The sequence below is a fragment of the Macrotis lagotis genome, chromosome 8 (genome assembly GCF_037893015.1).
Source record: "Macrotis lagotis isolate mMagLag1 chromosome 8, bilby.v1.9.chrom.fasta, whole genome shotgun sequence".
NCBI classification, from domain to species: Eukaryota; Metazoa; Chordata; class Mammalia; order Peramelemorphia; family Peramelidae; genus Macrotis; species Macrotis lagotis.
Window position 1 is genome coordinate 17,918,186 of NC_133665.1, and position 15,543 is coordinate 17,933,728.

The following is a 15,543-nucleotide window of genomic DNA, read 5'->3' on the forward strand; positions in this document are numbered from 1 at the left end:
TAATTTGCAACATTTTTTCCGTATCATTTTGGATAGTTTAAATTTTTTCATCTGAAAACTGTTCATTTCCTTTGACCTTTTATCAACTGTAGAATGAATTGCATTCTTATAAATTTGATTCGGTACTTTATATATTTTAGAAATTAATCTTTTATCAGAAACACTGTGAAAAATGTTTCCCATCTTTCTGCATTCCTTCTAAATTTGATTGTTTTGATTTTATTTGTGTAAAACTTTTTTAGATGCTCTCCAGATTATAAATGTCCTTCAAAAAAATATGCTACATAGAATCAAATAAGATTCTCCAGATGTCATCTGACAGCTTACAGTGTGAATGTCACCTTCAACTTTTTGGAAACTCTACCCATCATAATGTAAGTCAAAATTATCCATTTTGCAATTTATTATATTCTCTATATTTTCTTTGGTCATAAACTTAACCCCATTCCATAGTAATCCTTGTTCTCCTAAATGACTTATAATATCATCCTTTATGTCTAAATCCTGTACCCATTTCAAATTTATCTTGGCAAAGAGGGTGAGATATAGGTCCATGCCGAGTTTTTCACATACTATTTTCCAGTTTTCCCAGTTGTTTTTGTCCAACAGTGAGTTATTTTTTAAATGGAAATTTATTTTTTCAATTATATGCAATGGTAGTATTTCAATATTCATCCATTTGCAAATTTATGAGTTCCATATTTTTTCTACTATCCTCCCTTCCCTCTCCTTCCCCATGGCAATGAATAGTCTGGTAAAAGTTGTACATGTACATTCATTAACATATTTACAAATTAGTCATGTTGTGAAATAGGAATCAGAAATAAGAGGAAAGAAAAAACCATGAAGAAGAAAGGAAAAACATAAAAAAAAGTTTTTAAAAAGTGAAATGTAGGATACTTTCAGACTATTTTCAAGTTTTCCTAGAAGTTTTTTGAAATAATAAGTTCTTATTCCAGAAGATAGAGAAGTGAGTTTGTCAAAAAGTAGATTATAGTCATTTATTAGTTTCTTTTACTCCTACTCTAATCCACTGATCCATTACTATGTTTCTTAAGCAGTACCAATCAGTTTTGATGACTGCCATATTAAAATTTAGTGTTCAATCCGGTACAACTAGGTTACCATTTTTTGCATTTTTTTTCAGCAAAATCCTTGATATTCTTGACCTTTTATTGTTTTAGATGAATTTTGTTACTATTTTTTAAATAGTTTTTTCTTAGGTCGATTGGTATGGCACTGAATAAGTAATTTTTAATTTGGGTAGAATTGTCATTTTTATTATATTAGCTCAGTCTAACCATGAACAATCGATGTTTTTCCAGTTGTTTAGATCTGTCTTTATTTGACTGAAAAAAGATTTTGTAATTGTGTTCATACAATTTCTGGATTTGTCTTGGTAAGTAGACCCCCAAATATTTTATATTGTCTACAGTTATTTTAATTGGAATTTCTCTTTCCATTTTGTGCTGCTAGACTTTTTTGGTAATATATAGAATGCTGATGATTTAGGTTGGTTTATTTTATATTCTGCTATTTTGCTAAAGTTGTGAATTATTTCAAGTAGTTTTTTAGTTGATTTTCTAGGGTTTTCTAGCATCGTATCTGAAAAAGTGAAAGTTTTTCTTCCTACTGTCTATTCTAATTCTATTTCTTTTTCTTTTTTTATTGCTAAGGCTAACATTTCTAATACAATTTTGAATAATAATGGTGATAATGGGTATCCTTGTTTCATCTCTAATCTTATTGAATGCCTCTACTTTATACCCATTTTATACATAAAATATTTGTTGATCGTTTTAGATAGATACTGTTTATCATTTTAAGGAAAATTCCATTTATTCCTATACTCTCTAGTGTTTTAATAGGAATAAGGTGCTATATTTTGTCAAAGGCTTTTTCAGTATGTATTGAGATAATCATTTGATTTCTGTTATTTTTTTTGATATAGTCAATTATGCTGATTGTTTTCCTAATATTGAACTAACCTTGCATAGCTGATATAAATCCTACATGATTATAGTATGTTAACCTAGTAATAACTTGTTACAATCTCTTTGCTAAAATTTTATTTAAAAATTTTGTATCTATGTTCATTGGGGAAATTGGTCTATAATTTTCTTTGTCTATTTTGGCTCTTCCTAGTTTAGATATCAATGCTCTGTTGGTGTTGTAAAAGGAATAAGACAGGACTCCATCTGTATTTTCAAATAGTTTATATAGAACAGGAATTAATTATTCTTTAAATGCTTGGTAGAATTCACTTGTAAATCCATTTGGTCCTGGAGATTTTTTTTCTTAGGGAGTTCATTGATGGCTTCTTCGATTTCTTTTTTTAATATAAATATTTTATTTGTTTTCCAACTATATACAATGGTACTTTTACCTTTCATTTTTATAAGGTTTAAAATTTTATAATTTTAACCCCACCCTCCCTTCCCTCCCTCCACCCTCCCTCATAGAAGGTAGTCTGATAATCTTTACATTGTTTCCATGCTATACAATGATCAAAATTGAATGTGTTGAGAGAGAAATCATATCTTTGAAGAAAAAATAAAATATTAGAGACAGCTAGTACAAAAGACAACTTTTTTTTAAAATTGAAAGTAATGGTCTCCGATCTTTGATCAAATTCCACAATGCTTTCTCTGGATTCAGATGGTATTCTCTGTTGCAGATACCCTAAGATTGTCCCTAATTATTGTACTGATGGAACAAGCCAATTCATTAAGGTTGATTATCACCTCCATGCTGCTGTTAGGGTATACAATGTTTTTCTGGTTCTGCTCATCTTGCTCAGCATCATGCAAGTCTTTCCAGGTTTCTCTGAAATCCCATCTTTCCTAGCACAATAGTGTTCCATCATATATATGTAAATATATATGTACACACCACAATTTGTTCAGCCATTCCCTAAATGATGGACATTCACTCTGTTTCCAACTCTTTGCCACCACAGAGCTGCTATGAATATTTTTGTTCATGTGATATTTTTGCCCTTTTCCATGATCTCTTCAAGATACAGATTCAAGTAGTGGTATTGCTGGATCAAAGGATATGTACATTTTTACTGCCCTTTGGGCATAATTCCAAATTATTCTCCAGAAAGGTTAGATGAGTTCACAGCTCCACCAACAATGCATTAGTGTCCCAGATTTCCCACATCCCTTCCAACATTGATTATTGTCCTTTCTGGGCATATTGGTCAATCTGAGAGGTGTGAGGTAGTACCTTAGAGATGCTTTAATTTGCATGTCTTTAATCATAAATGATATAAAGCAATTTTTTTCATATGACTATAGATATCTTTGATTTTCTCATCTGTAAATTCCCTTTGCATACTCTTTGACCATTTGTCAATTAGGGAATGGCTTGGTTTTTTTTTTTATAAATTTGACTCAGTTCTCTATATATTGTAGAAATGATTCCTGTGTCAGAAATACTAGTTATAAAATTTTTTCCCAATTTATTTTTTTAAATCAGATTAACCAAAGGCTTACCTGTTTTATTGCATTTTTCCATAGCTTTCTTACTTTCACTTTTATTAATTTTTCCTTTGATTTTCAGAATTTCTAATTTGTATTTAATTGAAGATTTTTAATTTGTTCTTTTTCTCACTTTTTAAATTGCATGCCCAATTTATTTATCTCTACTTTCTGTATTTTATTCATATAGGAGATATAAATTTCCCTTAGTTGCTTTGATTGTAGCCCACAAATTTTGATGTGATGTCTCATCATTGTCATTTTCTTAGATGAATTTTTTTTTTTACAAGGCAAATGGGGTTAAGTGGCTTGCCTAAAGCCACACAGCTAGGTAATTATTAAGTGTCTGAGACTGGATTTGAACCCAGGTACTCCTGACTCCAGGGCCGGTGCTTTATCCACTGCGCCACCTAGCTGCCCCTATGAAATTGTTGATTATTTCTATTATTTGTTGCTTGATCCACTCATTTTTTAATATAAGACTATATAGTTTCCAATTAATTTTAGCTTATCTTTTTATGGCCTTTTATTAAATGTAATTTTTACTACATTATAATATTTTTAATATCTTAATTCACAGTCAATTTTATAACAGAGGAAAAGATATATTCCTTTCTTTTTGTATTCAGTTTTTTCTAGAGGGCAATCATATATAACTTTTCAAAAATTCTATTTACTTCCTTAAATTCCTTCTTGGTTATTTTATAGTAAAATGTATCTAATTCTGAAAGAGGTAGGTTGAAGTCTCCCAGTAATATTGTTTTGCTCTCTGTCTTCCTCCACCTCCTCTAAGAATTTGGATGTCATACCATTTGGTAAATATATGTTTCATATTAATATTACTTCTTTGTCTAAGGTTTCTAGGAAGATATAGTTTCCTTCCTCGTTCCTTTTAATTTGATTTATTTATGCTTTTTCTTTTTCTTTTTTTTTTTTACTTCAGTGTAGGCATAATATATTCCACTCCAGTTTTTCATCTTTACCCTGAGTATCTTTCTGCTTCAAATTTTCTTGTAAAAAATGTATTATAGGATTCTGGTTTTTAATCTACTTTGCTATTTACTTCCATTCTGAGAGTATTCATCCATTCTCAATCACAGTCATAATTACTGTCTATTTCCCTAGATCTTCTCTTTCCCATTTGTACTTTTCTCTCTCCTTTGCCCTTATTTCTACTCATCAGTGTTTTGCTTTTTACTGCTTAATCCCTCAATCTGTACTCCCTTTTATCAGCCCACTTCCCTTTTCTTTCCCTTTTCCCTTTTATTCCTTTTTTTAAAAACTTTTACTTTTCCCCTCCCTTTTATAATTGCCTTCTTTCTTTTCCTTTTCCTTTCTACCTCTCCCTCCCAGTAGGGTAGGACAAATTTTTAAACCCAATTGGGAAAGTTTGTTATTCCCTCTTTGAATCAAAGATGTTGAGAGCAAGATTTACTTAGTGCTCATATCCTCCCTTCTTTCCCTCTTCTATATTAAATATTTTGTGTCTCTTCATGTGCTATTATTTACCCTCTTACTCTTCGTCTACTTCTAATATAATTCCTTTCCCCCATATCCTAATTGTTTTATAGTTGTCTTGTATACAAGCACTCTATCAAAGTATACTTCTTTCAACTATTGATAGAAGTACATTTCTCAAGGCATAAGCATCTTTACATCATTTTATACCCATACCCCCTTTTCAAGTATTCTATATCCAACTGTTCCGATTGAAATACAACCCTCAAGAATTAAAAATTTGATTATATCATAGTCAATTTCTACCCTCATCCTCTGTATAAGCATATTCTTTCAACTATCTTAAGAGAAATACAATTCTCTGGAGTTGCAAGTATTGTAAATCATGTAGGACTGTAGACAATTTAGTCTTATTAATTGATTTTCCTTTTTCCTTTACCATTTTTTACATCTCTTGAGTCTTGTATTTGAAGATCAAACTTTTTGTTCAGTTCTGGTCTTTTTTTATCAGTTAAATAAGTTTGAAAGTTCTCTTTCAAAAAAAAAGTCATCACTTTCCCTGAAAGAATATGCTGAATTTTGCAGGGTAGTTGATTCTTGATTGTAATCCAAACTCCTTTGCCCTTCAGAATATCTCCAGGCCCTCTGATCCTTTAACATTGGAGTTGTTAAGTCCTACATAAACCAGACTGTGTCTGCCTGCTATTTAAATTGCTTCTTTTTGGTTACTTGCAGTATTTCCTCATTTACCTGAGAATATTGAAATTTGGCTATAATATTGTCTAGAATTTTTATTTTGAGATTTCTTTTTGGTAGTGATCAATGGATTCTATTTTATCTTCCTGTTCTAGTATAATAAGATAGCTTTCAATGATTACTTCCTGCAAGATATTGTCTAGGTTCTTTTTCTGATCATGACTTTCAGATAGACAAGTAATTCTTAAATTTACTCTCCTGGATCTGTATTCCAGGTCAGTCATTTTTTTTCCTAAAAGTTATTTTACATTTTTTTCCCCTATTTTTTCAAGCTTTTATTTTGCTTGATGGAATCTTGGTGTCTCATATACTTATTCATTTCCATTTGGCTAATTCTAGTTTTTCAGAGTTTCATTTTCTCCAGTTAACTTTCAGGTTTTCTTTTCAGTTGGTCAATTTTACTTTTAAAAATATGGTTTTCTTCAGTCAATTTTTCATTATTCTCCTGCATGACTCTCATTTCTTTTCTCCATTTTTCTTCTCTTCTTTGAGTTTCAAAATACTTTTTGAACACTTCCAAGAGTTCTTTTCATATTTGAGGTCATTTCATAAACTTCTTTTGCTTCACACTGCAGGCATTTTGTCCCTGCTTTCCTGACAGTGACCAGCTGTCAGTGATTAGTGTTTTGTTTTGTTTTGTTTGGGGGGGGGTCATTTTGATAGTTGAGTTCTGTCCTATAGTATTGTGTATATAGACCCAAGCTTTTTGTGCTAGAGGGTGAGGGTCTGCAATTTTCCCCCTGTGCTAGAGTAGTCCAAGGATGCACCAGTGTTTTGGTGTTCAATTCTTGCTCTCCAAAGCTAAGTTTTAGACCCTCACTGTTGGCCTACTGAGCTGGGACTTCAGCCACATGCACATGCAAGGACCGTAGCCATCCCTGAGCTGGCAGGGACCTGTGTTGCCACTATGGCTAAGAGCCTCTTGCTGGCTTCCCAACTCTCTCACCTACACTAGGCTACACAATTATGGGCTACACAGACATTTTTCTGAACTTCCTCCAAGATATCTTGCTGATGGGGGTGGCTAGGTGGCATAGTGGATAAAGCACTGGCTCTGGAGTCAGGAGTACCTGGGTTCAAATCCAGTCTCAGACACTTAATAATTACCTAGCTGTGTGGCCTTGGGCAAGCCACTTAACCCCGTTTGCCTTGCCAAAAAAAACCCCCTAAAAACAAAGATATCTTGCCGAAAATTTTGTTTCACTATTTATCTGGAAGGGTTATATGCCTTTAGAATCTGTTTTCAGGCTTCATTCAAAGTTGTTTTGAGAAAAGTTCAGGAGCTTCCTAGCTTCATGCTGGCATCTTGGATCCACCCTGGAAGTCTCTAACTCCTGGCTATTCTTGGGGTTTCAAGTAAACTTTCAAGTCCTGTCTCTCTATGTAGTGATCTATCTGGTACTGGTTCTGTTCCCTATTTCAGCTACAATACTTAAGGCTAAGATGAGATGGGCTTCCTGCAACACTGGTACATCCAAACTAAGAGCTCCTGCAGGTTTCCAATCCTATAGACATTAAGTAAGCTTCCAAACCTATTGATGTGACCACCCAGGGCTCCTCATAGGCTTAGACTCTATTTACTTGGCTTACCTTGATTTTTAACCTCCCTACCTTGTTCCCTTTCCAGGATTTTGGCTTTGTGAAGTCCTGAATTGGATGGAAGAATGACTTTATTTTTATATGATCTTCTTTATCACTTCTCTATTTGCTGCCATTGTAATAATGTTTGTCCTTCATTTTTGAAGACTATAACACCATGGAGGTGATGTCATGACAAGCACATGATTTGAGTGAGGGGGTGCTGTACTTTCTTCTCCAGAATTATCTGGGTCAGATATGAATCAGGATGACTAGAGACAGGTCTGGATGCTGGGCAATCAGGGTAGGTCACACAGCCATTAAGTAGCAAGTGTCTGAGTCCAGACTCAAACTTCTATCCTCCTGAATCCAAGGCCAGTGCTCTATACACTGTGCCATGTAGCTGCCCTCTGTCTTGCTGAACAGAGGAATTATAAAAGGATTTCTCATGTTATTATTTTAAACAGAACTCAATTCTCATGAATTTCTCATCTCCCATGTACTTACTTTCCCTGTACAGTTTTGGTCCATTTAACCTTTGTATGAATTCTGCAAAATTTGTTCTCTCAATATGTAGAGAGCATGTCGGATTATAGACAGCTATTCTCTGCTTCCTAAGTATATAGTCTAAGTTGTAGTGGTTACAGACTTCCCAAGGCCTTTTAGTAATTAGCTCTCTTTTTAGTAATTCCTGTTGATGGCATGGAGCTCTGAACTCAATAAATGGTAAAAGATTTTGAAACCAACAACTATATCTGTGGCCTTCAGCTACTAAAAGAAGAAGTGATTTAGGGTAATCCTGTAAGAAAGAGTATGAGAAGACATGGATGAGAATCATGTAGAATACAAAACCTTGGAAGTACTATAATCTGTACCAGGAAAGGAGCACCTACACTGAGACTCAGGTTCCATCAAAGTACTGGTGTAGTTTATACCCTGGAGCCCATTCTGGCTAATATTTTAAAAAAGACCTTTTCAATGAACAACAGGAAGAAAGAGTCTATATATAAGCTTTAAGAAGGCTTCATAAATTCAAGAATCTTGGTCTACAAAAATGATTAAGGATACTTCTTTTGAGCAAAATAGAGAAACCTGTTTTATTTTCCCTTATTATTTCATTAAAATTTCTTCCTTTGTTTTGTTGAAATTTATAATTATTAGGTACTATGCTCTCTTTGATTAATTAAGGAACTGCATAATTATAATAATGAAAATAATATATTTTGAAATTGCATGGTAAAGGCATGTAATACACTCATCATGGGAAAGCTGAGTGTATCAGGGCTCTAAGCTACATGGTCAGCTACCTGCTAAATCTGCAGAAAAACTACAAGTTCATTTATCTCTGATGGAGAGGACTCAGAAGGTGCAAATTCTTCAAGATTTCATACTTGCAATCCAAATGCAAAGTAGAAGCTCTGAAAGGAATATCAAGCATTCATCTATTTAATATAATCCATCAAACATTTTTAATGCCTAATATATTTGAAGCTGTAGGCTACAAAGATGGATGTGAGAATTTTTCTTCAGGAAGTTCACAAAGTATTAGAATATGTATACAAATAATTATGGTGCAATACAGAGAGATGAGTACAAAGGGGAAATCTATGCAAAGTACTAAGAATTTAATTTTTTAACATTCTTATGTTAACTCATCAGTTGTTGCTCTGGAGGTGGATAGAGTCCTTTGCAATTTTACAGATTATTGTTTTGTTCAGTGTAACTAAGTCTTTCACGGATGATCTTCTTTACATATTGCTGTGACTGTGTACAATGTTCTCCTGGTTCTATTCACTTCACTTTATATCAGTTCATATAGCTTTTTCTAAGTTTTTGTGAAACCATTCCCTTCATCATTTCTTACAAGACAATAGTATTCCATCATAATCATATACCATAACTTGTTCAGCCATTCCCTAACTGATGGGCATCCCTTCAATTTCCAATAAGCACATATTAAGTACTTGTTATGCATCTTCCAGACAAATGGTGTATTCTTTCTAATCCTGGGAAGGATGGTAACCAGCAAAAAAGCGAAGATGGAAAATGGAATGTCATATATGAGGGTCAGCAAGTATACTGGTTTGGTTATAACTTAATAGAGAATCTGAAGCAGAGTAATAAACCTGAGAATATAGGATGAAGCCAGATCATAAATTTTTAAATGCCAAAGAGAAGAGTCTGTATTACCCAGAGGTAAATAGGAGTCATGAGATCTTTCTGAACACAATAGTAGGGATGAGGTAGTCAGAAATGTGATCCAGGAAAAATCACTTTGGCAGTTAAAGAGAGGTCAGATGAGAGACAGGAATGATAAGCCAAAGAGGCCAATTAAGAGGCTGATGAAATAGTTCAGGTGAATGTTATTGAAGGCCTAAACTAGAAGTAGTTGACTATATGAGGAGACCAATAAGAGAACTATTGCAGAAGAGTGACTGGTTGACTGACAGAAGCAGAATTAAATTGGTCTGGAAATTCAGGTTGAATTCAAATTATGGACAGCTTTGAATGCCAGGATAAATAGTTTATATAGAATTTGGTAAGCAGGAGGGAAATTCTAAAAGCTTTTGAGTAGAGAAATAACATGATTAGAGCAGCAAGGCAATGTTTCAAAATAATAGCTGGTATAAAGATTAAATAGAAAATTACCTAAGAAAATATGACAGCAGTCTTTGCAAAACTAATCTGCCCTTATTCTACAAGTGACACAATGGAATACAGAGAGGAAGAAGTGGGTGCAATGGATTTTGGAAAAGTAGGTATAGAATTGGCAGCAATTAGTAATGGATAACAACTCACATTTGTAAAGGACTGTGAGGTTGGCAAAGTGCTTTCTGCCTCACCATATTGAAAGGTAAGTATTACAATAATTAGCTCCAATTTACAAATTGGATCTGGGGTTTAAAGGAGGAAGAGCAAAAGGTCACTCATATACCATAGAAAACATGCAATTATTCTACAAACAACTATTTCTATTTGAAATCAGGCTTAATAGGCTTCCCTGACTCCTAATCAGTTAAAGAAAAAATAATTGTTTTTTATGATTAATAAGATTTTTTAAATAACATATATATATAGAGAGAGAGAACAACTATTTGTAATGCCCCATTAGTTAAGTAAAGAAAACAGACCCTTTTGGCCTGTTCCCCTATGACTTCCAATTCCAAGAGCTACAAAAAGAGCAAAAATAGGCTAAAGGCTTATTAACTGTAATCCATTAAATGTGCTGGAGTTGTATGGATGCCCAAGCTTGCTAGATATAAAATTCATGAGGGGAGGATGATAGCAAGAACAAAGATGGATTTTGCCCTAGTTTATCTTATCATAGCAGCACACAAACCAACCAGTGCTAGCTAAAAAAGCAACAGAAAAATCAAAGAACCAAATGGCAAATTAAATCTATAGCTGGATTTAGGACCCCCGTGAAATACAAAAGTCACATCAGAAGGAACTCAATACAAACAAGAGAGAGATTTGCTACAACCTCATTTATGGTGTTTTTTTTTAAAGTTGTAATGGAACCTAGCTGGAAAGGAAGATTTATGCCAACTCCTGAAGGCACCATTAATTTTCACATTTTTGTATCAAACTCAATTTTATATTTTCCTGCTTAATGAATTCTTTATCTGCCTAACTAAAGACTGACAAAGCATAGAAAGAGAGACATATAGGTAAAATAAAAAAAAAATGTCTATGGGGTAAATATTTAATTTTGTAAAGGAAGACAAAAAGGAATATTTGAGAAAAACCAAAATGCAATGGTCAAAAGCACCATTAACTGACTAAAAAAACATATCCTACTCTTACACTCTGGGACCTATTATTAGAAGGGAAGGTAAAGATGTCATTTTCTGAAGCCCCATAAATATGTTGAGCTAGGACAAATATTTCAAAATGAATGATATCATTCAATTCTTTTTCCACAATTTAAATACTTGGTAGAACTTCTTTACTATACATAATATGTAATAGATTTTCTGTTCTCTACAAGGAAGGAAACTAATGCTAAAAGAGACACTTTTCAGAAATCATGGTCATATTTTTTTAAAAAGCTGAATTTTACTAAGTAAATGTTAAATGAAAACAATAGAAGCTAAAATTTCTTATAGCCATACTAAAATGTTGAAGTACATCATACACAAAGGAACTGTAGGCAGATAATGATTCCAATTGCCCCTACATACACTGTCAAATGGAATGTAGGTTCCAGAAAACATTTACTTATATAATCTTGACAACCTAATATTTGCTTCCAAAAGGTACTCATTTGTCTTAGGAACAAATTAAATACAACCAAAGTTGTCAATAGCACTGAAACCTTTGCAATACACTTTGGTGTAACATATGCCAGCACAGATGTTTTAAGGTTATTTCCTATGCACCCCACCCAGGTACAGTTTTCAAAAGCAAGGACACATGTAGCCAAAGTTTTTCAATATGTTTCTAATATCCATGTCAATTATTGATCATACTGATCATACAATGATCAGTAATTAAGCTATTGATGCTAGTAATTGTGTTACTGATGTTAGAAAATGGGCAAAAATCATACTTCAAAAAATAAAATGTTGTGACAAGATTTTCCAAACTCAAACAAGATATCAAAATGCTAAAAGAGTCACTTTTACAAGAATAAAAGTTATTTAGTAACCACTATTTTTCTTGTTCTCTTAAATCTGGGTTGCATACTCAAAACTCAGGAAGGATGGACAAAGCTCTAAAAAACTCTGAACACAGAAAACAGAAGTGAGGTATCTTTAATGCTATTAAATGCTGTGGAAACCATCTCCCTGGCAACTACATATTTTCTGCATCCATTTCATTCAGGATCTGACTTTCAAAGGCTAAAAATTCCCAAATATTTTCCTGGCAATGAAAAATAAACAAAAAGTTTCTTTCTTCTTAGAGGTCATAGAAGTCTTTCAGGTGATGAAACATTTCACTTTAAAATAGAAGTACCTGTCTTCATCTTTCATTTTCTAAGCAACACCTTACTGCTTCCTCAGAACCTCAAAGCAGAACTAGAAAACATCCAGCAGGAGAAGATTTGAGAAGAATTTTTTTTATTTGTTTGTTTTGTTTTCAGGATTTCAGTGAGAGGAAGAAGAAATGAAAGGAAAAGACTATTTAGAAATCTTGTTTTCTCAAATTTATTGTTGTAAGCCACAGCTCAGATTTTTTCAATTTTTATTATAGTGATATTATTGCCAAGCTGAACATGAAAGATAAAATAACTTTCCTCTGCAGATTTCTTTGCCAAAAAAAAATTCATTTCAATCAGCAGAATTTCAAATTAGTTATATATGCAACTGTACCTAAAACTGCTATTCACACAATGTGTACATCCTCAAAAAAATATTTATCAAGTATGGTGAGTAATTTAGGAGAGGCATCTTAATTATTAGGTAGGTTTAGTCATTATTATTTAATATACAGGTAAGAAAAATGTTAGACATTAAGAATTATAATTGGGGCAGCTAGTTGGTGCAGTGGACAGAGCACCGGCTATGGAGTCAGGAGTACCTGAGTTCAAATCCAACCTTAGACACTTAATAATTACCTAGCTGTGTGACCTTGGGCGAGCCACTTAATCCCATTGCCTTGCAAAAAAAAATTATAATTAACAAAAAATAAATACAGAATTCTTGAAAGCTATCATAGAAAGTACCTGGAAGTTTGGAAAAATCAAGTTACAACAAAGGTAGTGAAGAATCAACCAATAGTAGCCAGGGATCAACTAATAATACTTCCTCAAAATAAATCAATCCTGAAAGATGAGAACACCAAGTGAATACAGTCTCAATTTATCAAGGGGAGAAAAAATTTAAGTATATTGAAAAATCAAAAAAGGCACAAAATATAGTGCAATTCTATCACCATTACTGGATCTTAGGAAAGAACCTTTGAACTTTCCATTCATCTCTTCATTCATCACAAACAAGGTGGAAGATTCAGAAGACCCTGTTGCTCCCTTAAAGTCAACAGGAATATGGTTTCAAGCAAGCTCAGGTGATGGTAGAATTTTTTTCCTTTATATGGTAAGATTTTTTTTGAACTGTCTGACTGAAAAATTAAAAGGTGAAAATGTTTCCTGTAATGGGTTCTACAAAACTTACAAATATATGAAGTAGATGGGATTGGGAAACAGAGAAAAGGGAGAAGAGAGCCAAGGAATTGAAATGGTTCTGATTTGTATGTATTTTACGCTCTCTAAGACAGAGAAACATACATGGTAGTAATAAGAAAAACAAACAGTTTAGAGAAGTTTTGATTTTTTTTTTTCAAATTACACTTATGAAGTCTGTCTGAGAATAATGGTGCTCACCTGATATACATGGAATGCATTAGCAGCCTTCCCCCGAAGAAAAACAGAGGGAATCCAGACATTTATCAGAGCTCGGTTTGATCTAATCAAAATAGAAAGAGAGAAAATGATCAAAATGGATCACTGTCACTCATTGATTTAAAATCATAAAACTAAAATAATGATTTCACCATTAAATTAAAACAATGGGAAAAAACAATTTCCAACAACAATAATGTATACTTTTATTTTCAACTAAGAAGCTATTTGAATCTAATATGTCAATTTATAAACTATCTTCATGGGAAAGTTAGCTTAAAAAGATTTTTTTTTCACTAATGGCTAGATCCAAATTATAGCAGAGCAGACGGCATTATAGGCAATGGGAACAATTCAAAATCAACTGTGTCCTAACTATAAAAACAGGATTGCATGGTTGTGGAGGTTTCAGATCCTCCTGCTCATTAAAGCTGTTGTAGTGGTAAATGCATTTTCAAGCGTGTTCTCTCTAAAAAGCAGCTCATAAAAATTCTCTATCTCTTGCACTTAGAGCACAATTTAAGATGTTTACTATGGAAGCATTTGTGATTCAATGTTCTTTCAACCTCAAGAGTAAAAAGCATTTTATTTTAACCAGGAAAACAGCACTCTAACTAATAGCTATCTCCTGAGGCACGATTTCATCTAAGCTCAGCTCTAAGGTAGTGACCCCCTGTAGGAAGAAAATAAGACTTATTGACCACATCCCTAACACTCAAAGCACAGTCTGCATTTTGGAGTCTTAAAATCAGTGTGTATTCTAATGGAATTTCTTTTGTATAAATCAGAATAATTGTACAAGTGTCAAAGAGCATCTCCTTTAATTTTCCTATGAAGATATTTCAGTACAACAGTTGAGGTATTTGAGTAACATAGCTGCAGTCAGAAAGACATTCCAATATTTTCTTTAAAGATACACTTAAAGGTTAAAAGTCACTATAAAAGATACAGATTTTATGTCAAATACCTCAATTCATATTATAGAATTCCCAACCAGTCATGGATTCCATTTCATCAAACAACAGCTCCCAGAAATAAAGTATATATATAAACAATTAAAGAATTTTCTTTGAATCAACCTCTCTACAATCACTTGTCTCAGAGTGATCATTCTTAGTGGTTCTCTGGGATGAAACATGTCACAAGAATACATGAGACCGGGGTGGCTAGGTGGCACAGTGGATAAAAGCACCAGCCCTGGTGTCAGGAGTACCTGGGTTCAAATCCAGCCTCAGACACTTAACAATTACCTAGCTGTGTAGCCTTGGGCAAGCCACTTAACCCCATTTGCCTTGCAAAAAATGTAAAAAAAAAAAAGAATACATGAGACCTTTGTGGAACTATTGCATCAGACTGCCAAACAGTAGCCTCAGTACCCATCACCAAAGAGGCCCTCATTTCTTCCTCTGATAATGATCTTGCACCTGAAATCACTGGTTGAAGGACAGTCATTTTGATTTTTTTTTCTGTTGTTTTCCTAAGAGGGTCCAAGAAACTCATTTGCTCCAAATATTCAGGAGTCCTTCTCTTTTTCCTCTCACATTTTATTCTCCCAGCACAGAACTAAGGCATCTGCTTCTATAGTTATTTTTTCTTCTGAATTTTCACATCTACTTTTAAAAAAGGAATATTTCATTTTTCCCTTATAATTCTTAGGAGTGGACTATTAAGTCCTGATCTTCAGATTATAAATAAAAATTATTTGACTATGACTAAAGATGAATACTAAATATTCTACAAAGATTACTGTAAAAATTCTTCTTAGTCTGCATATTTCATGGAAATGAGAAACTCATGCTTTTGTTATTCTTCCTACTATTTCCATGTAAACATCTCACAAAATTATGATTGATCTGTGATTTCATTTATTTGGGTACTTCTAACAAACTGATGGGTATCTCAAACACTCAACAATTTATCTCA

At 33.2% G+C, this 15,543-nt stretch overlaps 1 protein-coding gene across 6 annotated transcripts in view; it reads right to left on the bottom strand.

Moving 5' to 3' along the window:
• The window catches only part of SNX29 (sorting nexin 29), a 718,720-nt gene that overhangs the window by 257,709 nt on the left and 445,468 nt on the right, over positions 1-15,543 (bottom strand). For all 6 annotated transcript variants that reach the window (XM_074196446.1, XM_074196453.1, XM_074196450.1 and 3 more), the window contains one exon: positions 13,603-13,684. In XM_074196446.1, the coding sequence (XP_074052547.1) occupies positions 13,603-13,684 (82 nt within the window). The remainder of the gene's footprint in view (positions 1-13,602; positions 13,685-15,543) is intronic.